This window comes from Pinus tabuliformis, chromosome J, assembly GCF_031772625.1.
Source record: "Pinus tabuliformis cultivar Carrire ecotype Pingquan chromosome J, CPIR1, whole genome shotgun sequence".
Lineage (NCBI taxonomy): Eukaryota > Viridiplantae > Streptophyta > Pinopsida > Pinales > Pinaceae > Pinus > Pinus tabuliformis.
This window is the reverse complement of record NC_142295.1, coordinates 192898947-192921070: the sequence shown is the minus strand read 5'-3', so window position 1 is coordinate 192921070 and position 22124 is coordinate 192898947. Positions and strand designations below refer to the sequence as shown.

At 38.9% G+C, this 22124-nt stretch overlaps 1 protein-coding gene across 4 annotated transcripts in view; it reads left to right on the top strand.

Annotated features, from left to right (window-relative positions):
- Positions 1–577: 577 nt before the first annotated feature.
- The window catches only part of LOC149226341 (uncharacterized), a 61375-nt gene continuing 39828 nt past the window's right edge, over positions 578–22124 (top strand). The window contains exons 1-2 of one of the 4 annotated variants that reach the window (XM_089377469.1): positions 591–760; positions 6058–6149. Coding sequence is in view for 1 of the 4 variants with exons in the window: in XM_089377471.1 (XP_089233597.1) it covers positions 661–760 (100 nt within the window). In the remaining 3 variants the exon portion in view is untranslated. Of the gene's footprint in view, positions 761–3748; positions 3772–6057; positions 6150–22124 lie in introns of those variants that run through there. The other 3 variants (XM_089377471.1, XM_089377468.1, XM_089377470.1) reach the window with 3 other exon arrangements.

Here is a 22124-nt window from a genome sequence, read left to right as displayed (position 1 = left end):
CTTTACTATAGTAAGTAATTATTTTATGGGTATCACTTTCGTATTAGATTGGGTTATTATGAAAATTTGTGACCCATTTTAAACCACATATGTTAAAAATAAATAAAAATATATTAAAAAAATAAACTCACTTATTTACTTATTAACTCAAAGGCACCTTATAATTTTTTTAAAGCGCCACCTTGTGAATTTATAATAACCTAAATGTAAACTAAACATATCACTTAAAACAATTAAACACACCCCGCTTAAAACAATATCACCACCCTCAGTTCACTTGAGTCTTTTTAACCATTTCCATCTTTTGAAATTAAAAATAAAACTTCACCATTCAAATGGAAAAACCATGGGGCAATTATTGCCCTAATTATTGCCTCTCTATTCGGAATAGTTTACTATAATAAGTAAATATTTTATAGGTATCACTTTACTATAGTAAGTAATTATTTTATGGGTATCACTTTCGTATTAGATTGGGTTATTGCACTTTCGTATTAGATTGGGTTATTGCGCTTTCAGTAATCCAATGATAGTGTGTTTTTTGATGTTAAGTATTCTAGTAGTCATGACAGGTGTCCAGCCCAGAACGAAACAGGGCAGCGTTTGCCACTGTTACTTTCTTTCCCAGTCATTCAATGAATAGGTGATGACATTGAATGAATGGGCGAGATAACTGTTGCGAAGTTTGTCCTTTATTACTCTCATCTCCTCCCCGTTTCTTCTGATTTTCGTAATTGTGGAAACTTCAATGGAAGGCACGGTAAGTAAAAACCATTATCACCTTTCTAAATTTTGTATGTTATTGAAATATATGGATTCTTGTGCTTCTATTGACCATCCAAACACAACCCAATTAATAATTTTATTAATTTTATTTCTGGGTTTGGTAAGAGAACATGTTTTCTTGCTTGATCTTGATATGTTCATTCGCTCTTTTCTCTTTTTTTTGGAGTTAGGAGGAGTTTTCCATGTGGAATTCTGTTGTTGTATGGTAGTTTTCCATGATGAGTTCTCTTGAAATGGGTTGGAACCCCAAATTCTGTGCAATACATATTTCCTTCGGTTGCTTTGATTCATTCTTTTCATAAAAAAATCTTTATATTCGACAATTCAGAGCTGAAATCAGAGTATATATAGGCCTGTCTGATTGACACTATTCAGAGCCAAAAGGTCTTTACTATCTTCTTTCCACAAAAGGAAAAAGGAAGATCTCAACAACTAATCAATACAGTATAAGTCATCCTTCAGGATTTTACAGCCTCTCTCTGTGCTTGAAAAGCACTCAAAAATTACAGAGTAGACGTGCCTATTCAGGCCTTTTGATCATCAGCAGGAAAAAAAACCAGTAATAGAAGACAAAAAAACGAGATTAGCGTCAGTACTAGGCATGTTTTACCTATCAATAAAGAGAAAAAACGGCTTCGGGAAGGAGAGCTTCATCCTTGAACATCTGTTCAGACAGAGTCCTTTCCTGCAAGGATAAAGCTTCTTTAGTGTGCATTGAATTCCTTATAAATGTGGGAGAAAGAAAGCTCTGAAAACTCATTTTTATCTTGGTAACCTTAGACATGATTGGACTAAGCATCAGATTTTCTCGTGACATTCACCATTTGTACAATCCATTATCAACTTTGAATTTCCCATTACCTGTAGCCTATCAGCTGAGCATTCTAAGAACAATCATAAGACAAAAATTCATCTCTTTTATTTGTCTCTTGACCTGCTGCATACTTGAAAGAAACATAATGATTTTCCTTCAAATACAAATTGCCACCAGCACCACATTTACCTGGAGTTCTTTCATGCACTATCAAGAAAACCTCAGGCCTTAGTTTTATCAATGTCAGGAGCTATTATAATTCTTTCGGTTTTTAATTTTTCACTGTCCAGGTTTCCATGACCCTCATATGCAAATCTTATCAGATGAGCTACCTGTTCAGGATTTATGTCCTTCTCTATGAGATGAGCTACCTGTTCGGGATTTATGTCCTTCTCTTGAAAAGTCATGCTGTTTCCTGAAAGCCAAAGCCCCACAGAACGAAGCAAGGGAATGACTTGTGAGCTGCCACGGTTTTATCTTTATACCAATTTTCAAAACAATCTAGCAAGGTTTCTTTTCCCCACGTGCTATTGCCATTTGATAGCTAAAAAGCTTCATTCCAAACTTCTCTGGCAAAAACATATTGAAGAAATAGGTGGTTTACCGTTGCCTCATTGCTTTTGCATATAATGCATCTGCCTGGGCCCTTCTACTTTCTTTCCTGACGATCGTCCCAGGTTAAGGTTTTATTTGACAATGCCAGCCAAATAAAAATCCTAGTTTTAAAAGGACTGTTAAGTTTCCATTTTTTTTCCACCACCATTTTTTCTCCCAAATCCCTTCTTCCATTTTTTGCAGCATACCCTAGCTTAGCTATGTATACACCTGTGACCTGATCCTTTGTTTTCAAACCATTTCAAGTCATCTTCTGTATTGCTAGACTTTAGGAACTCTGCTTCAATTGGAGAGTAAATTGGATCCATTCTTCAGAAAGGTCATTCTGCAAATTTAGATCACTTGCATCCTTCCATTCTTGCCTCCCCCAGTCGCTCTGATATGACACAAGGAATAGCTTAATTTTGACACATTTAATCATTTCTAAATGAATAATATATTTGAAAACTTCGGTGCCCTTTGGAAACCTTACGTTAGTTGTAGAAGGGTTCTAAACATATTTTTCTCTTTGAAGACACAATTAAGTAAAAATTGAAAGGCGGGCTTCTGATTGTTAAATATATCTTAGAATTTAGCTTTTTTGGTTAATTCCAAAAGTGTCCTCTCATATCTTTCAAATGGCAATTCAATGGGACTTTTATGAATAAAATTGTAAACAGATAGATTGCGGTGATAACAAATTCTTAAGGGGTTGGTGTGGAACTCCCAAATGACAATTCAATGGGACTACTATGAATAAAAGTGTAAACAGATGGATTGTGATAATAAAAGATTCTTAAGCGGCTTGTCTAGAACACTCAAGCTATGGTGAGAATGTAGGTTCCTAGCCCTGAGCTTCTCCAACAAAAAATTCTGCTAGTTTTGATCTCTGGTGAGGGCCCTACCTGATTGAAGTGTTATAGTGAAAGGGTGAGTTGTTCAACTTCCCAACTCACATATCAGTTTTCAGAAGAGGGTAGATACATCTTTCTGGGAAATACAAGCGACCTATATTTAGAAAGATCCTCACACCAATCATAGATGTTCATGTACCCATTTAGGTGGAAACTAAAGGCTCTAATTTTTTTTTTGGGCTTATTGCTGTTCTGTTTGTTGTATTATCCCTATTTCGAGGATGAGCATATTAGTCTGAATCAGATCAGCTTATCATGCATAGTCCTTTTCTTGTTGACCACAGAATACAATCTTGTGGCATTTTGTTCTTCTTGGAATTATATGGTTGTAATCGTTCACATCCATTTACCTCAATGTTTTGCATTTCTATTCTTCTGTTTAGTTAATTCAATAAGTTTCTTTATTAGAGCAAAAGGGAACTGTGATAAACAAAGCTGCTCTTGGTTTCCCTAATTCTGTACATTTTTCCATAAATATTTTGGAGCTGAGCATATTGTTATCAATCAGTTTAAAGTGATATATATCTGGGATCTTTATGAATGCAATCATAAACATATAGACCGTGATGATAAATATTAATTTTTTTGTAAGAGGCTGGTGTAGACCTTGAAGCCATGGAGAGAAAGTGGGTGCCTCCTCTGAGCTGCTCCAGCTAAAAAATTGTTAGTTTTGATCTCTAGTTGAGCTCCTATTTGATTTTGGTTCGCAAATGTCTTTGGCAATCTAGTTAACCTCTCATCTTGAAGCTCACTCCAAATTGTTAGATTTTCTAAACCATGTTAAACAGATTCCACACTCAAAGAATTCCTATATGAAACTAAACAGTGGAAAACTTAGCTACTTTAAAATGCACTCTGTAGTTAATGCTAGAATATATAAACACGTGCTGTGGAAACAAAGTAAATTGATTGTCAAACCTTGTTACTGTTTTTCTTTACTTCTTAAGACAATCTGCTACAAGAAAACAGTAAACTAACTGCTGAACAGAAAACTGAACAAGTAAACCTATACCCCTGCTTTCCTCCTTATAGACTGGGAAGAAGAGTAGGACACAGAATTTGGACACATGCAAAACGATGTCTCAATTGGAGATGATTGGAGGCATTCAAGCATGCATCCTCCTAGAGATCTGCACCCTTATCTGCATGCATGCGCCTAACTGAACTTAGACTTAAGCTAGAATTAGAAAACTGCTTAATAAACTGAAAACAACACATGTAGCTGCATGCATCCTCTTTTATTAATTTAAATATGACATGTGGTCTTGTAGAACTAGAATCTAAGGATAACCTCATCCTATCTCATCTATGGCTTGTGCATGCATGCATGTGCCTGTATTGATGAAAGCTTAGATATAGTGGTGTGCCCTCTAGCCTTCTTTAATTATGCCCCTTCATCTACAAACCACCATACAACATGGAAATGAATGCTATACATATTACAGATATACTGTGTGTGTGATGCTGCTGTAACAGAAAAGTGCCCACTTCAGTCACATGTGTGCACAGTGTTGTAGAAGACTATCTGAGGGGCACTCTCTAACACAAATCACCACTTCACTGATTTTACATCCTCCTATATGAACTTTGTCCACTTGTGGCAAATCCAAGATTACCGCTGTAACCCTCAATGCTCAACTATTTTCATATCCTCTCATTTAACGCATAAAATTCCCCTATCAAGAATCATGACAATTGACAGAAAAACGAATAAAATCTGACCACTTAAATAAATGCTCACAAAATTGTCACATTTTCTAAAATAGGCCAATCATCAATAGCCCTTGCCTTCCTTGCATCCACACCTTGATCTGCAACATCAACAATGGCTTTCTGCTTCATGTCTTGGCTGTAACTTTCAGTTTAGCCTCAGCCTCAATTTCATCTTCTTTAAGTTCATGGACACATGCCTTTGCATGCTTGTTCTCCTCATATTTAACAATTTACCCTTCTTCCTCCATCCATCTTTTACTTTTTTAAGTTTTACAATGTGTCTTCCCTCTTCTTCAATTTCTCTACCTTTATTATCTAAGTTGCACGGAGTTTCATCCCTCCACATTTTTGGCAGAAACATTAGAAAACGTTCCAAGAAGTTTCTCGATTTGGAAACATGCCTCGAATTGCCTGACAAGGAAAATGGGCAACAGAGCTATATATCAGATTTCATATTCAACTCATCTGCAAGTTGAGTGCTGCCTTGCCAATATGTGTGGGCACTCCACTTTCTATAGAGTGAATATCTAGTTATTACAACATTAGTGCTATCAACCAGCCAGCCAACAAAAGATTGTGACATTGAAATGGGTTAGTGGCTACATGTTATAAGGAAGAATATTAATTAAAATATGATAAAAAGATGAAGCCACTCACCATCTTTCATTTGAAGAGGAATTGCAGTGGTGTTCGGCTCATCTTGCTTCTTGTACACCCAAGCAATGTTGAGGTTTGTGAGCATGGTGATAAGGTATCCCACTATGCAGAGCATGAATGCAAAAGGATACTTCTTGTCCATCACATCTCCAAATGTTTCTATGGAAGTGCTTTGGAAATGCATCCAAGATGTCCCGGAGAAGAAACTGGCTACAAACTGAGTTCCCAGAAAAAGAAATCTTGTGTTCCTTCTATGAAAATAGGGGCAAATGTCCTCTGCAAATGTTCCCACAAAAGCTAGCTCTAGGCAGCAGATCTCAAGTTTAATGCACCATCACTCGAACTTCTAGAGTTATTGCCTTTGTGGGCAATGATTAATAGAATCACGATACAGTTGATTATAACAATAGCTACCCCTGTAATTGTTCTCATGGCAATGGCTTGCTATTGTGATTGATTTTGTTTGTATTTGAGTAGTAATGGAGATTTTGGGCCATCCAGGTCTGGGATGGATTCTACCTTGACACTATACATGATAATATATGTCTCTCTCACAATGCTCTCTACTTGCTTCTTCAGGTCTCTGATAGTTGCGTGTGGCTATAACACTACAATTTCCATTGGAGGTGGAGGCCAGCTTTGGCTTTATGCATTGAACTATATCCAGCAAGGTTGATGGAGTACATACTACAAACTACAAATTATGTCACCATTGACATAGAAATTGGATTGTTCACTTAACTCACCTCCTGCACATCTTGGTGGTCCATCGTATCATAATTTTGTGTTTGCATCTCAAAGGAAGCACCATGTTGTTTTACTGCATCATCTTCACCCTTCCTAGAGATCTTATCCTCATGAGTTAAGCAGATAATGCATAAAACCTGTTGTTTGTCTTCTCATCTTTGCTGATTTGGACTTGTTTCAGCAATAATGTCATCTAAGGCTTCATTTATTTAGATTTGCCTAACATGACACATCTTTGATCTAGGCATATGGATGAATTTTTTTAAATTAAATTTCAGCCACAGTTTTTTTGAACCAATTCTATATCCTTATCTTCTTTCGACTGGAATATGCCTTGTTCTTCCACACCCATAGAAACCATCTTTTTTCTATTCTTGTCAATGATAAAACACTATGGCTGAATAAGTTTTACATCTTCATCTTCTATTGGCTAGAATAAGCTTTGTTCTTCCACACCCAGCAACTGTTCTTTTTCTATTCTTGTCAATAATAGAACACCTTATATTGCTGAAATATATGTCCAGGTGTGGTCTATGCCTCATTATACTACTAATTGAAAGTAGATTTCTCTCCAAACAATGAACATAATAGACATATTTAATCATTACCATATGACCTCTTAGCTGAAGTAAGACATTTTCCTTTCCTATAAACCTATATTCGTCTCTCCCATTCAACACAACACAATCAGATTGTAATCTATCCTATACAAAATCAACATATTGCTGATTACTATTACCACAATGTCTAAGACTAGATGCCCCTAAATCAATGTACCAATCATCCAAACTGCTATTTGAATCCTTGGTTCTGTCCACGAAGACATAGAACTCTTCCTCCTCATGTTCAACCATATTATCATGTTTCTTTCTGGATTGAACATTATAAAGATGCTCTTGGTTATGCTTTTCATCCTACAATTGCTTCTTGCAAACTCTGCTTATATGGTCCAACTTAGACCTTTTTCTCCAATGTAGGGTTTCACACATGAACAATAAATCTTATAGACACCCTTTTGTTATGTAGGATTAATGGGATCCTTGATAGACCTAAGGGATTCCTAATCGTGGTGAGAATTTGAATGTTGTCACCTAGTGAGACAAAGGTGTAGTGGTGGTATTTTGTACACCTACCTTCATGCCACTGGCATACTATAGTCCCAAAGGCAAGAGGTCAACACTTAAGGAACAAGGCTAGAGTGATATTTATTTAGGCACATAAGAGAAATTGAGTTGGAGGTAGCGATCTTGAGTTGCAAAGGGTGGGATGGCCATAGACATAGATTTTTTATTTACTAGACCATCCCAAGTAAGCTTTCCCAAATCTTGCAAATTCCAATAGGATAAGAACTCAATAGGAGCAGAGGATGACAAGGAAATCTAATGTAAAATGAAAGAAACAACTCATAACATTATCTAGCTTTGAAATGAAGGAAATAGATGATGTGTGATATCGTTGTGTTGATATTGGCTGAAGGAGTTGGTGTTGTCAAAACTAGAACATCATGATAATCGTCAATTCAATTCTCTAAATCTCAAAGTTGTAGGAAAGCTAGCCAACAATACTCTACAAAATTAGGTACATGATAAATCATTGTTGAATGTTCTATCCAAAACTACAAAAGTGAACAATATGATCATGAATTAAGCAAACACAAAAGATGGCAACCATTCTTCAACAGTGTTGGCATCTCCAAACATCTGACTCTGACTATGTTAGTGCATATTGAAACTCTATAAGCTTTTTTTATCATTGAAACCTCTGTTTCCGCTGCAACTAATTAACAATCGTTTGTTGGCATAGTATGTGGAACTGTTAGTAAAGATGGTCATAAGCTAGAATCAACTCATCTTGCTACTCTTCCAAAATATCAACATCAGTTGCTTATTTGTCCAAAGTCTTCCATGCAAATGACAAAATATAGCATTGTTTCAATAGTGTTACCCCTTACTTTGCACTAGGGTAATACTTGTGAATTTTTTCACTACCCTAGTGATCTTCATCACTAAAAGCCTTGGATATTTGGGGCACTTATTTGGTTTCATGGATTAAAATGAGTTAGAGGGTTTGATTGTATATTGCTCTGTTATATGATGTGGGGCTTGAGGACCTCTAGTTTCCTTTGGGCATTGGCTTCATAATTCCCAAGGAAGTTCACAATTCCTAAGGCATCTTCACATATCTTGAGGCAGTTCATGCTTCTTAGGGCATTGGTCAAAACAATTTTGAGCTATTCTGCATGTACTAGGACTTCTCATACCATGCAATGTCTTATATTTTGGTTCTCTCACCTTATTCACTCATTTGAGGCTTGTGTCCCATGATTCTATGTGATATATACATTGGAGGTTGCATTTGGTGCTTCTATGTGGCACTCACGGGCTTGTTGGACTCTCCCATGACTTAAGGGGTTGATTGGCATGATGTGAGGAGTAGGATTTCACCTTGGAGACATCACACATAACCTCATGGCTCTAATTTAGAGGAGTTGCCCACTCTTGAAGGTTTTCCTGATGATTTGTGACAACATTTTCACCTTGGAGATCCATACATCCACTTTGCAGGAGCCATACAACTCACGAGCCTTGTATTGAACATTTTGAGGAGATTTACTATTTATTGAGCATCTACACATTGGGAGGCTTCTAGAGGCTAGTTGTTTCACATTTGACTTACTTTCTTCCCTCTTTGATGGAGATGTCCCTCTTTCTTGGGGCTATTTCACTTGGATTATTGTACATGTGGCTTCACATTGTAATTTTTACTAAATATTTGGAGGAGAATATTATTTTATTCCCTCTTAGTCTAGATCTATTGATCTCACATGAGGCATTGTTATTTTATTGTAAAGGAAAATCATTAACAGTATTTAAAGAGGCACCCTTCCTCATTATCACTCATGCTTGGATTTTTAGAGCTTAATTGACGTATATTTTTTTGGAGCATATGGATGTATAAAAGTTTCTTTCTTTGTGGATGATTGTTGTCAATTCTTGAAGCTTCTCTATCTTTGTTCTTGTTTGGTTCATAAAGAATAAAGGTGAAATGCTCAAGTCTTCTATCATGGGAAGGAAAACGTTCTATAGTAATTCCTCTCCTCTTCCTTTGTTGGTTAGGCGATTATTTGGTATCTTGCTTTGTCTATCCATCTTGGAACCCTAGCAAGAAGTATTAAGTAATATTACCAAGCCATAGTTGCTCTTATTTGATGAAGGTTGTTCCCTTGAGGATCCCTTCTTGTTGGGCCTTGATTTCCATTGTTGATCTTGATTGGATGAGGGATTATTCTTCATCTTGGTTTTAATCCCTTAGTCCCAGTCCTTGAATTAAATAGACCAATTGTTAAGAAAGTTTATTTTTGAGCTCATAGGCCATTTGATTCACCTTGAATCCATTGCCCTTGTTGGATTTGGCATTGATCTCTACTTTTTTCCATCACATATTTTAAAATCTAGAAAGCCCAAAACTCTGTTTTACTAAGGCTACTTTCACTTCCTTGTACCTCATTGCTTAGCTTTAGTAATCCTACTAGGGATATATTCCTTGAGCCAGAGGAGAGCCTACCTAAAGTGAAGAGGATAGATAGACCATTCTAATTATTTCTTCTTGAGTTGTACCTTGTGGATTAGGACTTTTATCATTAAGTACAATCCGGGTGGTAATATTTTTGGTCTTGTTGGTCATGATAAAGTCCATTCACCCAAAAATTTGAAGATTATTCTTCATGACACATTTGTAAGAGCATTGTATTGAAGATCTTCTCCCATATGGTGACTCCATGAAGGGAAAAAGTCCTTGTTCCTTACAGATTTTGAAGACATTGGTGGGTGTGGAGGTGAGAAAATTCATCAATTTGAAGGCTTTTTGAAGAAAATCTCATCTGGCGACTCCACCTTGGTATTGGTATAAGATATGATTGTTATTCATCTTAGATTTCTATTTTCAGCTTGATATTGAAGACCTAGAAGCAAATAAAAATAGAATTGTCACAAAGGTTGGCTAGTTGGAATGCTCCTTTTGATTTCTCAAATGTCCTAGTGTTCCTTCACAAGAATCCTAGTATACTTGCAATGTCAATTCTAGGTTTTTATGGACATAATGCTTTAGTCATATTACATATCTCGTCTTTCATTGAGTTCAGTTTAAGCATTGGCATTGCTTATGAAGATGATACGATAAAAAATTTCATGTTAAGTCTCAAAAAGGGATGCAAGGAGATGGTTTGAAACTCTTGGCAAAGGAGAAATATTATTTTTTGCAGGTATTGTTGAAGCATTTTGCAGACGATGAAGTTCCATGGTTTTGAGCAATGATTGCTGATTGTTGGAAGATTTAAGGAAATATATGGTGCACAACACTTGTTGAAGAAGTTCCTAAATCTCCCCTTGCTAATTATGAAGGCATCATGGAAGAAAATATCCTAGACGCAAAAGAAGATTACTTCTTAGCTAAGTCACCGAACACGTCTCCCCCCCACCTCCGTATCGCGAATCCCACATGTTGGACATGATTCGCTGGTGACACGCATTTGACGTGTGTCCGAGATGAGGGATTTGTGCACAGATCATGTCTCGATTTTTGAATTGTCCACCAAAAAGAGACTCGCGGGCTTGACAAAATCAGGAATTGGGCCGCATTTCTCCATTTTCATTTGTTGTTTGTGTGTTGTGGGACTATGTGAGAAACCAACAAAGGATATTGGTGCCTTTTGGAGGTGATTCAAGCTATAGATAAGTGGATTTCCGTTCCTTTTTTTTTCTATTTTTGCTACTACAGCCTGCTTGTGCACTTTGTTTACATGCACAATGCATTTTCTTTATTTTTGCAGTAGTCATGGCTCAATCAAGGGTAGCAGGGAAGGGGAAAAAGAAGGGGAGGAATGTCCCCATTGGTAATGCCCTCTTTCAATTTCATGAGGGTTTGCCAGTCTTCCATCTATTGGAAGTGGAGTTGCAACAACAACTTCAAATGTTGAGAGAAACATCAATTTAGCAAGACAATAGGCTCAAGAAATTAAATATCGCTTGCGGAATTATGTCGCAACAGATCGAAGGCCAAGCGGCAAGTTAAAGGGAGGAGGAAATGTTGTTTGGACATGCAACTTTTGCCACAATCAATTCAAGAGCACCTATTTCCTTGTGAAAGGGAATTTGTTGGGCATACCATCTTGTGGAATTGGAGCATGTTTAGGGGTGACTGCATCTAAGAGGAAAGAATTAGAAAGAGAGCCCAATGTTGGTGCGGAAATGGTGGCTACATCATCTAAGAAAAACAAGAATGAGGATCCCCTTCTAATCTTGAGGAAAACCAATTTTCCATTTAGGAGTTCTGGTGGGGGTGTAGGTCAAGTAGCAAAAAGGAGGGAACTTGGTCCAATGGACGATATTTCGGTAAGAGAGGCGAGAAGAGATTGATATCACCATTTCCTTCTTTTCTATCTCAAATTCATATCATTTAGTGTTGCACAATCACCTTCATTTATTGAGATGTGTTGAGGTCTAACTGAAGGGGCTCCATTGGGGTATGTGCCTCTTGGGTCAGAGAGGCTTAGAACCAAATTGTTGACCAAGGAAAAGGAGATGGATAAAATACTTGAGCCTATTAAATCAACATGGCCAACATTTGAGGTTAGTATTATTTCTAATGGATGGACAGATGCAACACACCATCCACTTATCAACTTCATGGTGTCTTCCTTGAATGGACTAGTTTTCTTGAAAACAATGGATACTTTTGGAAAATACAAAGATGTTCAATATATGGGTGAGTTGTTCATTAAAGGTATTGAAGATGTAGGTGTTGATTCTTGTGTGCAAATCATTATAGACAATGCACCTGTTTGGAAGGCTACTGGCATGATTATGGAAGGTAAATATCCAAAATTATTTTGGACACCTTGCATTGTCCATTCCTTGAATTTAGAGCTTAAATCTATTGCTTTTGATGTGCCTTGGATTGGAAATATTATTGAGGATGCATTGCATATCCAAAACTTTGTACAAAATCATACTGATGCCCTCATAATCTACAAAGAGTACACATATCAATCATTGTTGAAGATTGCACATACACAGTTTTCCTCTGCATTCATCATGCTAAAGAGGTTGAGGTCGATCGAGACCACTTTTGGGGCCATGGTTATTTCAAAGTTTTGGTCTTTTTGGAGAAAGATAGATTAAGCAACCTAAAAAAGAGTAAAGGACACAATGTTAGATGATGCTTGGTGGGAGAGGGTAGATATTACTATTAAGATCATGGACCCTATCATTGCTTTGTTACAATTTGCGGATACAAACCAACCCATCCTAGGAGAGGTTTATGAGAGATGGGATTCCATGATTGAGTCCGTGAGTACCATTATTTTTCAGAGTGAGTGCCCTGAGTATGAGATATCAACAGAGGCCTTCTTCACCACCATCAGGATATTCTTGTGAGTAGGTGGGACAAGAATCGCACACGATGCTTGACTCATTCATTGAATCCAAAATACTAAAGCCATGAGTGGCTGAATGGTGGACCTTCACGCAGATCCCCTCCTCACATGGATGGCGAGATTTCACAGGGGAGGAAGGATGCATTGAGACATATATTTCAAGATAAAGCATCCATTGATGGGGTGGAGGATGTCTATGCAGTGTTTTCCACTGGCACTAGGCGATTTGTAGGCTATGATTTGATTAGAGACAAGGGGGCTAAGAAGCCCTATTCTTGGTGGGCAACTCATGGGGAAACATGCCCTCCTCTACAATAGTTAGCCATAAGGATCCTCTCTCAAGTTACTTCATCTTCTTGTTGTGAGAGGAATTGGAGCACATATGGGAATCTGCATAGTTTGAAGAAGAGAAATCTTGAGAGACAATGGTGTATGTGCACACAAACCTTTGTCTTATTTACATGCAAATGGAGGAGTGGTTGAAGGGAAAGACAAAGATGTGGGATGTGTTTCCTGATGATATGGGTTTGGACAACATCGTTGATTGGCATTGACCAACTTGGATCTTAATGAGCCATTGCTAGAGATTGTCACTTTTGATGATGGTGATACTCTTGAGGGGTGATCCTCCACAACAGCAGATGCAAAGATTACATTGGATATAGAGGAGGATGTAAAAGAGAGTAGTGGTGGTACTGATGTTGATTTTGATGTTGATGAGCTATGTAGTGCCCGCTCTAGTTGACTGACGGTGATATGACACAAACATTTATTTAGCCATAAGGTGATCCAGGTGGATATTGGTGGCCACCCACTAATTCCACTTGGATCCCCTCTAGTGCTTCTTACAGTTTTTTTCAGTTTCCTTAATTATAGCACAGTTTACTATTTTTAGCAGTTTTTCGGGTCCTAAACTTCCGGAGCCGTTTTGAGGCCCTAAACGACGTTTTTTGGGAAATCCACCGCCAACGGTTTTTCTAATAAAAATTGTCTTTTCCGTCATAGTCCTCGGAGAGATCTTTCCAACGGGCTATCATGCACGTCAAACGGAGATAGTACGACCAATTCGCGACCCCGGGAAGTTGATGTACCAACTTACCCAAAAACGGGGCCCACAATTTGGCGTTTCATCTTCTAGGGTTAGGTTTTGGAATGTGAAGGGTTTTCCATTGTTTCTCAACAATAAATAGGCCCTCGAGCCTCATTGTAACACAGTTCGAAACAGTTCAAAGGCATGTAGCTGACACATCTCTTCTCAGAGATAAGCTACCATCGCCCTAGCTGGGTTATTTCTATTTGTAAGCATATTTCAATATTCTCCATTAATGAAATGAAGTATTATTTCCGCTGCATCTCTGTTTTTATGGTTATCGCATCTCTGTATTTATGGTTATCTCTGTAATCTATTGCGTTCCTGCTTAAATCCGGATCAGTGGTATCAGAGCGGTCTGCTTTTTCTCTGTTTTTCTTTGCATGTCCCCAACGAGGTCGGGATATAAGGAGTTAGGGCTTGAATTGGTCGAACCTTTGCAAGACCAGCCTCGCAAATCTCGACGACCTCCCATGGCAGATGAGAAGAAAGACGAGGGGGCAGGAGATCCTATCAGAATCTTGCTCGAAGAAGCCCTCGAGCGACAAAGGAACGCGATGATGGATAGCTTTGCGCAGATCCTTCAGCGGCTACCTAGAGGCGATGCATCGGCTTCCAACAGCTACTCTGGAAATGCCACACCGTTTAAGGTACAAGTTAATTTTGAAATCCCCATCTTCGAGGGTCAAATAGACGCAGATGCCGTAGATAAATGGTTAAATCTGCTCGATGGGTATTTTTCTGTTCATGAATTTTCAAGTCGGGAAAAGATTGTTTTCGCTCTTCTCAAAGTAGCCCCCCACGTCAAGGACTGGTGGGAAACCTACTGCGAACAGAAGGATGAAAGTACAGGCTCACTGTTTTCAGCCGCACCCACTTGGAATGACTTCCGGGATGCCATCAAGGAGCAGTACTACCCTGTCAAAAGCTATGAGGACAAATACATCAAATGGACCACACTGCGGCAGGGACGAGACCAAGATGTGTCGGAGTTCACAAACATTTTTCATACCCTTCGCACACAATTGGGTATCAAAGATTCTGAGCTGCATCTGGTACTAAAATACCGCGGCTGCCTACACAGATACATCCAGGAAGAGATGGAGTTCTTGAACATCTCCTCACTCGGCACAGCATACCAATACGCTGTCAAAATCGAGCAAAAGTTCAAACAGAAGAAGCGAGACTTTGGATCTGCAAATACAAAGCCCAAAGGACAAAGCCAAGGCGGGGTGACCCAAGACAACCCGTCGAAGCCGCAAGAAAAGAACAACACCACGGAGTCGAAGAAGGACACAGGAAAGTGGTGTGAGTTCCACAAGAGTCCCACTCATAACACAAGTGAGTGTCGGACCAAGCAGTCGCTGGTGGCCGAGTTGAAGGCTTCCGAGTCAGATGCATGTTCCGACTCTGAGTCAGAACCCGACAAGGGGAATGACAAAGGGAAGCAGATCATTGATGCGGATCCCAGCGCCACTGTTGCTACTGCCAAGATCCAGAAAAATGAGCCCGAAGATCCAGAGGAGGGGGAACGTCTTTTCCACTCACAGATGTGGGTGAAGGGTTCGCCGCTGCAATTCATTGTCGACAGTGGCAGCCAAAAGAACCTCATTTCGGCAGAGGTCGTGAAGCGGTTGGGCCTACCAACTACACCACACCCACAGCTGTATAGTATCGGTTGGCTTCACGAAGGACGAGATCTCAAAGTTCGCCAGCAGTGCCACCTTCCCTACAGCATCAAGCCCTTCACAGACGAGGTATTGTGTGATGTTACACCTCTGGATGTTTGTGATGTACTATTAGGCCAGCCATACTTGTGGAGGCGACATGCTGTGTATGAGTCAAGGCCTCGTGTTGTCATCATTTCTTTGGATAATTCATTATACAGGATACCGGAGGTAGCCCCACCTACCGCCACCTCTTTGATCACTGCTAAGAAAGGCAGTAAGCTCATCTCACAGACTAGGAAATTTATTTTCTGTCTGGTTCGCTCCCAAAGTAAGGGGAAGATCGTTGCTACATCCATGACCCCCGCGAAGGGTTCCTCCACACAGCAGCAGCAACAGAGGGATACAGTCGTAACAGAACACAGGAACAACTTCTCCTTACTCGGAGGGGTACCACACAAGTTTCAGGTGGGCGACAAAGTTTGGTTACATTTGCAGAGGGAGCGCCTTACCAGAACCCATCAGAAATTCAGACCACTTCGACATGGTCCTTACACCAGTAACAAGGCTACGGGAAACAATGCTTTGAAGCACAGCATTCCTCCATTCCTTTACTTGCACCGAGTGTTCAATGTGGACCGTCGCCGACCATGCTCCCCATCATTTCTGGACACATCAGAGATTGCAGAACAGCTCACCAGAGACCCAGCTCAGCAGAAGCTTCCTCATCTCAGGGAGGAACTCAACGCAATGGGGACCATTGCTTCCTAAGGGGGGAGGAATGATCCAGGTGGATATTGGTGGCCACCCGCTAATTCCACTTGGATCCCCTCTAGTGCTTCTTACAGTTTTTTTCAGTTTCCTTAATTATAGCACAGTTTACTATTTTTAGCAGTTTTTCGGGTCCTAAACTTCTGGAGCTGTTTTGAGGCCCTAAACGACGTTTTTTGGGAAATCCACAGCCAACGATTTTTCTAATAAAAATCGTCTTTTCCGTCGTAGTCCTCAGAGAGATCTTTCCAACGGGCTATCATGCATGTCAAACGGAGATAGTACGACCAATTCGCGACCCCGGGAAGTTGATGTACCAACTTACCCAAAAACGGGGCCCACAATTTGGCGTTTCATCTTCTAGGGTTAGGTTTTGGAATGTGAAGGGTTTTCCATTGTTTCTCAACAATAAATAGGCCCTCGAGCCTCATTGTAACACAGTTCGAAACAGTTCAGAGGCATGTAGCTGACACATCTCTTCTCAGAGATAAGCTACCATCGCCCTAGCTGGGTTATTTCTATTTGTAAGCATATTTCAATATTCTCCATTAATGAAATGAAGTATTATTTCCGCTGCATCTCTGTTTTTATGGTTATCGCATCTCTGTATTTATGGTTATCTCTGTAATCTATTGCGTTCCTGCTTAAATCCGGATCATAAGGCCCACACTTTATTCTTTGAGGACCTCAGGTTGAGGATCCGGGCACTTGACACTATTATTAGTATTTGAGATATTCATGGTTGTGATGTTTTTGAATACATTTCCATTGATATTATGATAGCATGAATGGTTATGTATCTTATCTATTGGCGTTCTGATGATTGCAACATTAAATAGTTTATGTATCTTATCTATTGGTGTTCTGATGATTGCAACATTTAAATAGTTTATGTATCTTATCTATTGGTGTTTTGATGATTGCAACATTAAATAGTTAAGTTTGGTCTCTAGTTGAATTTATGATGATGAGGGTAGTAAAGAATATGTATGCTCTCTACTAAAAGCATGATGATGATAAATTTGATTGATAGGTATATTTCTAATTGCTGTTACGATGTTGATAGATTAATAAATATGTATTTTTTCCATTGATGTTTAATGATGATAGCCATGATGGATGTGTAGCTACTTCCTTTAGTTCAGGCTTACAATGGACAATAATGTGAATGACTAGGAATTGTCAATGATGCTATTATGACAATGACTAACATTGAGAAACCTTGTTACTGATGATTATTGAGTATGGCAGGAAACCATCAGAGGCACTCACATACGACGAGTTGATGACACCTAGTTTGATGAAAATTCATATTATCTTATATTTGAAAGTCTAAGTCGAGCTTGAAATCTGCCATATATGTTTAACTATATTCTGATGATATGTTAATGGTTGCAGGCACAGATTAGTTGCTTGACTGAATGACTCACATATGGGTGATGGAGTTGTACAAGTGGATGGAACTACATGGGAGGGGTGGGACAGAGTCCCTGATCTCACCCACTAGCACTCCCGCTGTGACTTGGGTTGGAAGGGTTGAAACACCTTCGCCTTGAAGATCACGATGCCATGAGGGCAGGTCCCAAAGTTGGGTCGCTCATGAGGACTTTACTGGGGGGCGCGCATCAAGGCGGATTCCTTGATCCCCGACACCGTTAGTCTCACTATAGCAGGCAACATAAGAGATGATAGTAGTCTATGACGTTGCACTATACTTTCCCCTCGTAGTCACTAGTGTAAGGACCATGTTCCAGACTGTATATATATATATATATATATATATATATTTTTATTTTATTTATTTATTTATTTATTTTTTTACAGCAAAATGCAACTAGAAGGGAATTACATTAGGATTTCATTTCAAGAAACATATCATAACATTTTCATACTTTTAACTAAGATCAATAGTAATGAAATACATATGTACCGTTCACCAGAAGGCGAGACTCCACTTGCTCTGCTGTTGCTGGTATTCCCTTGTAGCTGGTCACCTCCGCGAGTGAATGTTGACGCACTTGATCCGAATGCGAAGACCCACCGGTTAACCTCCCAGCCTACTCCTTGGGTACTCTTCTTCCCCGCGGACCCCCGAGCTGCAATGGGGTTGTACAATGGAGGAAAGTACTAGCTGGTAGAGGAGAGCACACCTTGGCTCCAGAGTCCCCTCTCTAAAATCCTCTACCTCACCAAACTCACTATAGCTTCGTAATCACTGCTCTGACATCATCTCATCCATCCAACAATAGGGTTCCAAAAAGTCCCCTCTTCTATGGCTTGCCCCTTCTTTTATAAGAGTCCTCCAAGATGACACTTGGCATGTCATGCATAATTATATTTTTTTTATAATTCAAAAGTTTGATTATTCACCTACCCGTGTGTCACTCTCTCATCAAGGGTCACCCAAAATTATTTACTTAACTTTTTATTTAAAACTAATATTTTCCTCACCTCAACAAGATTCCTATTTCTTCTCCTAGTTGTCTCTTTATTCCCCCCTTTTATTCCTTAATTTGTGTTCATTACTTGAAGTCAATTAATGAGCCAAGATTTTATCCCCAATCTACTCCCTAATTTAACTCAGGTTATCTCTTAGATGGGTATTCTCATGTTGGTTGTTGACACATGGAGCTTCTCTACATTTCTCTAAATTTAATTTATTATTCTCATTTTAATTCACCTTCCTCTTTTCTTAATTAGGTTTAAATTAGTTTAGGATTAATCTTTATCCTTACAATTATGTTTGTCTTTCCCCTTTTCCCTAATTAAACCACATAATCTTCCTAGTACTTTCCAACATGGGAAGGGTAGAGTTTTTAAGGTACTCTATTTTAATTCTTCCTATGATCCTGCTTATTCCAAGTTTTATTTTTGATTTAATTACATTGGTTTCCAATCATCATTTACCCTTGATGTAAATTTACCTAGTCTTCATTCCTTGCTTATGTTTATTTATTATTATTTATTTTTAAAGATTCCAAGGGTGCCAAGTTTGGTTGTGCCCTTCAAGAACTTCCCTAGAAGTTCCAAGGGTGCCACACCTAATAGTTTATTTGTGATGTCAAGGGTGCCAGTTTGGTTGTGCCCTTCAAGAACTTCCCTAGAAGCTCCAAGGGTGCCACACCTAATAGTTTATTTGTGATGCCAAGGGTGCCAAGTTGGTCGTGCCCTTCAAGAAATTCCCCTGAAGTTCCAAGGGTGCCACACCACTTGCCCTTCAAGCATCCAGTGACTACGAGGGGAAAGTATAGTGCAACGTCATAGACTACTATCATCTCTTATGTTGCCTGCTATAGTGAGACTAATGGTGTCGGGGATCAAGGGATCCGCCTTGATGCGCGCCCCCCGGTAAAGTCCTCATGAGCGACCCAACTTTGGGACCTGCCCTCATGGCATCGTGATCTTCAAGGCGAAGGTGTTTCAACCCTTCCAACCCAAGTCACGGCGGGAGTGCTAGTGGGTGAGATCAGGGACTCTGTCCCACCCCTCCCATGTAGTTCCATCCACTTGTACAACTCCATCACCCATATGTGAGTCATTCGGTCAAGCAACTAATCTGTGCCTGCAACCATTAACATATCATCAGAATATAGTTAAACATATATGACAGATTTCAAGCTCGACTTAGACTTTCAAATATAAGATAATATGAATTTTCATCAAACCAGGTGTCATCAACTCGTCGTATGCGAGTGCCTCTGATGGTTTCCTGCCATACTCAATAATCATTAGTAACACGGTTTCTCAATGTTAGTCATTGTCATAATAGCATCATTGACAATTCCTAGTCATTCACATTATTGTCCATTGTAAGCCTGAACTAAAGGAAGTAGGTACACATCCATCATGGCTATCATCATTAAACATCAATGGAAAAATACATATTTATTAATCTATCAACATCGTAACAGCAATTAGAAATATACCTATCCATCAAATTTATCATCATCATGCTTTTAGTAGAGAGCATACATATTCTTTACTACCCTCATCATCATAAATTCAACTAGAGACCAAACTTAACTATTTAATGTTGTAATCATCAGAACACCAATAGATAAGATACATAAACTATTTAAATGTTGCAATCATCAGAACACCAATAGATAAGATACATAAACTATTTAATGTTGCAATCATCAGAACGCCAATAGATAAGATACATAACCATTCATGCTATCATAATATCAATGGAAATGTATTCAAAAACATCACAACCATGAATATTTCAAATACTAATAATAGTGTCAAGTGCCCGGATCCTCAACCTGAGGTCCTCAAAGAATAAAGTGTGGGCCTTATGGCTAAATAAATGTTTGTGTCATATCACCGTCAGTCAACTAGAGCGGGCACTACAAGCTATAGCCTATAGCTCACTGGAAACTACCTATGAGATTCTTCCTTCTTGATCTATGGTTCTAGGTTCTAGTGTTTACCTTGTTTTGTATTGTCTATTTGCCATTGGAATTCCCAGTTAGGAGTCGTCAAGACTCAGTATCTATGTAATACATTTTGATTTTGATGATTAATGAGAAAATTGCAGTTTATGGTTAATTCCTTGTGTTTGTTCAATGCTAATTTATTGTATTCGTCGTTGATGTAGTACTCGTTGTAAACTTGTAACATTGATGACTATGAATCATGATTGTATAATAATGTTCAAATTACAATGTACATGTATGATTGAATTTGTATCATCATGAGAATTTGTGTAATATCATAATATGATGTAGATATATATATATATATATATATATATATATATATGTCCTATGTGTCCTATGTGTCCTGTTCCGGGAGGTCACCATGTCCCATGTCGGACACTCCTATTTGCGTGCCTCATGTCCTCATTAATGTAGACATGTCAACATGTGAATAACCCTTTAGCACTGTCAACTCTTCACCTAAACAATTCTATGTCTTTCATGAAGAAGTTTGATAAAAATGTTTGGCATGAGGAGCAGGGTGCGGATTTAGAAGCCATTGATGATGAAGTGTTAATTTTTGTAGTATGGGAGGTACTCCCGCAGATCATGGGTGCTTGATTTGTGAGGAGGTGACTAAAGTACCCAAGTCATGAGTTCTAACCCTAAGTGAGTGGGAAAAGAACTCAACTTAATATTATAAGGGATAAGTGGGTAAAACTCTAAAAGGATCTAGAGTTTTCCTAAGAAACCCTAAAAGTGAATTATAAATAGAGGCCAATGGAGAGGCCTAAAGGCACATTGTGCAAGTGATCATTCATTCATGAGTGGGAGATTCATCTGAGATAGATGCTGCAAGCAAGATCTTGGAAGGTCGGGCCATGTATTGTAGACCTAGGGTCAAAACCCTAAGAAGAAGCCAAGTTTGTTGCAGGTGATCATGACTGAAGAAAAGGCAAAGTTTGATGGCCTAGATTTGGCCGCTAGAGAGGCAGATCTGGTTGAGTTTGTGTATAGGTTGAGAAAAGTGAGAAGATTTGTCTGTTGGACGAGGTTCTGTGTTAAAGAACGACGTTGGTTGAGTTATCCTTATGGTCCTGTTAGAAGGCTAAGTAGTCTTCCTAGAAGAGAATCCTTATCAAGCCAAGATCTGGCATAGATTTGGCTGCAGAAAGGGTTTGCCTGGAGGTGTCGAGAGTTGGGTATATTTGCTGTGTGTAGGCCGCAATGAAGTGGGATTGGTAAGGCCACTTGCATAGAGGTTAAAGGACTGGACTGTGTCTAGTGTAAGCTACAATTATGAGGAGGCCAAGAGAAGCCTATTGTGTAAGGATTTGTAGCAAGAAAAGACCATCTGAGAATTGCTAGAGGTGGTTACTTCAAACCGAGGGCAGATCTGTGCTAATACAATGAGTTGAGCCAACAAGAAGAAAGTTGGATTGGAGTGTTGGAAGGTCAGATTTGCAAGAAAAAAGTTAAATCTGAGTGCTGAAAGTTCATATTTGCAAGAATAA